Source organism: Chanos chanos, chromosome 6, assembly GCF_902362185.1.
Source record: "Chanos chanos chromosome 6, fChaCha1.1, whole genome shotgun sequence".
Lineage (NCBI taxonomy): Eukaryota > Metazoa > Chordata > Actinopteri > Gonorynchiformes > Chanidae > Chanos > Chanos chanos.
The window spans coordinates 29546405-29551610 of record NC_044500.1 but is presented as its reverse complement, the minus strand read 5'-3'; the positions used below and the strand labels follow the sequence as shown (position 1 = coordinate 29551610).

General features: G+C 39.4%; 1 protein-coding gene across 1 annotated transcript; it reads left to right on the top strand.

Moving 5' to 3' along the window:
* The first annotated feature begins 3084 nt into the window (after positions 1-3084).
* On the top strand, positions 3085-5206 carry LOC115813881 (homeobox protein Hox-C9a-like). The gene is made up of 2 exons (XM_030776554.1): positions 3085-3655; positions 4962-5206. Exons 1-2 carry the CDS (start codon positions 3085-3087, stop codon positions 5204-5206), a joined length of 816 nt encoding a protein of 271 aa, XP_030632414.1.

Sequence of the window (5206 nt, the reverse complement as noted above, 5' to 3'; positions counted from 1 at the left end):
CTTTTTCTTTTTTCTCTGACACTGTCTCTCTGAATGCCCGGATTTCGCTACCTCGAAAAAAACCTCGCGTTATTTCAAAAGATGCTGTGGTCCATTTGTGAGCAAACGCGAAAATTCGGAGACGGCAAATGAATGATTATCAGAGGCGTTTGCTTTTGCTGGGTGTGTAAGTTAAATAGAATTGGTTGTCATAGGCCTGTGCCTTCACAATCTTAAGCATTTTTGTTACTGGCCCAACGTGAAAAGATGAGGTAAGTTGAAGGTACAACAGCTCACTTCAGTTGTCAACTCATATTTGGCTCCACTGACAGATTTTTGTTATAGAGACAAGCTGGATTAAACGATGACTTTCAGCAAAACTAAAATAGTTCCTGACACATACGGCGAACGCGCAGGAAATAGCCGTACGAATATATCACTTAGTCTGTTCAATATTATATGTCACCAATCGCTTGCAGTTCTCGATAATGTCATAGCTTGTTGACTGCATCCGCGAAGAAACCCAATAATTTCTCTACCCCTCCTCCCCAAAAACGAAACAGCCAAAGTGGTTATGTAAAATTAAGATGAGTACTCTCTCTCTCTCTTTCTCTCTCTCTCTCATCAGTTACTACAATAAGAAATATGTACGAGGGCAGGAGAATTATTAAACCTGCAATAATGTACATAACAAAATCTACGGTGGCCTTTTTTACGACGCAGAATGGGTGGGTAAGGTTTGACTCAAACAGTCTAGATGACAGTTTGTGGTTCTTTATATGGATTCGTTTGTATTTTGGATTTGCGATCGATTAGATGGTTAGTCGTCGACTAACGTCATAACCAACGCACCTTCATTAAGCACTATAACAGAGTCGTCTAAGCAGACCTAAATATTTTCGGATTAACCTTCATTAATCATTTTATGTATGCTCAACAAAGTATTTACTTTACACGACTTCGGCTGCTGCAGCCCACTGATGATAAGCCCGTAAGCTTTTATTTATCCGACCACACAACTGTGAGTGTAGTGCCCTCTTTTTCCAAAGTTATGGTGTCATTAGCAACAAAGATTCTAGCCAGGCTAAATGATGACCACATTTACCAATAGGCTGCTTTGTCATTCCAAGCACAGTGTAACAGCACAACCACCTTCTAAAAGACCAGAATCTCTGTAAATCAATCTTTTGTCTGTGTTTGTAAACACTTGTTTTTGAATGCACCAATTTTATAAAGAATGCCCAGTTAAAATTTTTGCTTGTTGCTTTCTGACTCGCTCAACTTCGGAGAATTAAAAATGACATACTCGGCAAAATTCGCTCATAACATCGCCTACTATTCTTAAAAATTGTACTCTAATAGCTTTTCAATTTCAAAAAGATTAAATTTGGCGTTTTCCGGCGGATTCCTTATCAAATGGCCTGTCGCCGCACTGCGGTGCATGCTACATTCTGAAACATGTTCCACCTCACGTAGGCCTGAAAAGAAGTTAATTTTCAGTGCGCCGCTGAAGGTCTGTTGATGGCAATATATGTTTATGGTACATACGATAAACGTTTCTGATTGAACTCAGATACTGGTATGTACCGAATAGTCTATGATAATTCCTGTACAATTTGATAGGCTAAATGTTTATTGTAACGGAAACTGCCTAATAGTTTAGCCACGTTTTTCATTCATATTTTCGTTTTTCTGCCAAAAACTGTCTTCACTTCGGAAACCATGAGCGAAATGTCTTCTTAACCTTTGATTTAGTTCATAGAGGAGAAATTATAAGAAGGGGTCTAAGACTGACCAATGTTGTGGGTTTGAAAAGATGAATGCTATGTTAATCTCTACAGAGAGACAGAGAAGCGATGCTTCTCCGTGTCAACATATCGTTTCTTCCCTGAGGCAACACGACATATGATTCTAATACTTCAGCAGGTTCTCCTTAACAAATAAGATATTTTTCAGATATCTAATATATGCGTGTGTATTTAGACAGTTTTGCCACTAAAATAAGGTGGAATGTGTGAAATTATTATAGACCTATCTCATAGTCCATGCCTACCTCCCTGTTTATGCTGCATTTTGCAACTTAGCCTACTCTTAAACATCTGCTTGAAGACCAATTAAATGACCTCATGACTCAATATATTCCCATGTATTTAATCTAAAACTGTTTAGCTGTGTCTAGAAGTTCGCTTAAACCTTAAAATTAGCCTACATTTAATAAAACGTAACGTCTCAAGTGTAAGCTGGACTTCTTTCCACGACTGGGTGATCTATCGGTGTTGCTATTTTTAATTACGTCTTGTTCCTTGTTTAATATTTTGGTTTCAGGTTTTTGTGGTACCAGGAGCTTAGCTACGTATTTCATTAACGACACGTTTATGAACAATCACATTGTCCTCGTAAAAATTTATTGAAGGGTATAAAAACAAGAGAGACCTCTTTCTGAATGTAGCCACAGAGTGGGTACCTCTCTCTGTCGCCTCCTTACAAGGTTTTCAACCTTATTTGACTGTGAATGTGTCGTGTGGTGGATATAAGTTTTACGTGCAAAGCCACATAAGATCCACGTTATTCTATACTGATACAATTTTGATCAATTTGTTTCCATGTCATCACTGCAAGAGTGAACTCCAGAGTTACGATAGAGAGAGTCAGAAACACTTGAAAGAAATACAATTCTATATGTGCCATTTCTCTGCGGAAAATGATCCAATGTGGTGAGGAACAGTGATCTGGTCGACAAAGACAAATTACGCGAGGAAATAGTGCCCAGTGTTGAATGGTGAACGTACCTTATGCTCCAAACAAGGGGTCGCACGGTTCTTCACTGTTTACGACCACTATGAAACGCAAAGACAATCATGGTGATCATCCCAATCTAATAAGTCACAGAGTGGAAATCGTCACATAAGCTGTATTCTACGATCTAGGGCACATCACAGTCCACGCACTGCCTGCGCATTAATCGACTGTATAATTTTGGAGTAAATATTGTCACGTGTCCATTGTTAGCCAATGAGAGCCCAGGAGCTCCGGGAGAAATAATTGCTTGACTTGATTGTTCTATGGGCCGATAAAAAGTACACATACACTCCATATAATAATCTGATGCATGTAAAACAGGACGAGGACATCGTCATGTCGACTACGGGTCCTGTAAGCAATTATTATGTCGATTCCTTGATAAACCACGAGAGCGATGAGGTGCTGGCGACTCGATTCTCCGCGCCGGAGCTACTCCCTGCCGGCTCTCGTCCTTCGCCCCTTGTGGCGGAGTGCTCGGATTTTCCTTCGTGTAGTTTTGCTCCCAAACCTTCCGTCTTCACCTCGTCTTGGGGCCCTGTGCACTCGCAGTCATCCGTGGTTTACCATCCCTACACCCATCAGCCGCACATAGGCACAGATTCGAGGTATGTGCGATCCTGGTTGGAGCCAATTTCTGGGGCAGTATCTTTCCCAGGCTATCCGACGAACGGCAGACACTACGGGCTGAAACCCGACTGCCTTCCAGAACGTAGACCTGGAGATTGTATAGCATCTCATGGAAGAAGTTATCCCGACTTCTATTATGGATCATCAACTGACCAACGAGATACGGCACAACAAATCAACCCCTCTCCTGGATCGGAAGCACTGGCATCAGGAAAGCTGAAAGAGGACAAGCCGGAGTTGGATCCGAGTAAGTGAGATACCATCCCCTGTTTACAGTTGTCGTGATGGCGGTCCTCTACGAGTGAAAGGGCTTTGGCTCGTTGAACGTGGGCCCCTGCTATAAAATGAAATTATCGTCTCCTTTCAGTTTCCTTTGCAAGAGGATGCTGCTGCAGAGCTGAGAGACAGCATTAGGCAGAACAAACGCCAACGTCTTCCAGGTTGTAAAATAGACAAGCGCCATAAAGCGGCAATAAAACGAGGAATCTGGGAAAACAGGCTTTATACCGGCAATCAGCGTCTAAATCTTTGAAGGTTATCTCCCAACAACAACTATAGTTAGCAAACTGATTTGTTGTGTGGCTTACTGAAAAAAAAAAGCAAAAAACAAAAAATTGACAAACAATACGACACTTTGTCATGACATTTACTGCCACGTTAAGTTTTGTATTTGTTTAAGCCTTGAAAGTCAACGATAATAGTAGTACTACTACTAATAATATTAATAATAATAATAATAATAATAATAATAATAATAATGATAGTAATAATAATAACAATAATAATAATAATAATGAATTATTGTTGTTGTTACTATTATTATAACACGAAAACCTCCTTAAAATTCGGCTTCCATGTTTGGTGTATCAAGGCCTAGAAGAACGGCGTCATTCTGTAACATTAAGAAATTTAAATGTCTGTCAAAGGGGCGCTCTTTTTATCTAGAATATATCTTGAAAACAAACATTTAGTTTTGTATTACGAAATATATCGTGTATGGGCGTGTACTGCCAGAATCATATTACAGAGGACCGCCATAGGTTGTGAATACATTATATAGTGTGTAGTGCTGTTACCAGTATAATTTCGCAAAATGCAAGGGTACATGCAAGTCAAAACTCTCCAGTCACAATATTTTCAAAATAAGAGAGGAACACATTGAACTACTTTGACTGCAGAACCTGCCGAGACTTGAATCTGAAGGCTTTAAAACATTTTATGGGCCAATAAAGCAAATGGGCACGCTCACATTTTTTACGACATGGTCTTTTTACCACTAGAGATGCTCTTTAAAGGAAAATATTTGGGAATGGAATGTTTACTCTAATTTTTTTAAATCTAAATAATATTTGTACAATGCGTTTTAAAATTTTGTGTACATGGGTCAACATTTTACTTATATAAAAACAAGGTGGAAATTCAGAGTAATTTAGGCCCAAAGAAATTTGTTTGCAAAAACGTAAAACTGAGAATGTCAAACTAGCAAATCATCAATAGATTTGCGACATGATGCTGAGATTTTTGTTTCCTTTTGTTTTCTTTTAATTCTGCAGACAATCCTGTGGTAAACTGGATCCATGCGCGGTCAACCAGGAAGAAACGATGTCCCTATACCAAATACCAAACCCTTGAACTCGAAAAGGAGTTTCTGTTTAACATGTACCTTACAAGAGACCGTCGGTATGAAGTGGCACGGGTGCTTAATCTAACTGAGCGACAGGTCAAAATTTGGTTTCAAAATCGACGGATGAAGATGAAAAAAATGAATAAAGAGAAGACGGAGAGCAATGAACAGTGA

Coding starts and splice junctions, on each gene's coding strand:
- LOC115813881 (XM_030776554.1), top strand. CDS start 3,085: ATGCATGTAAAACAGGACGAGGACATCGTCATGTCGACTACGGGTCCT. Junction 3,656..4,961: donor CAAGCCGGAGTTGGATCCGA/GTAAGTGAGATA, acceptor TTAATTCTGCAG/ACAATCCTGTGGTAAACTGG.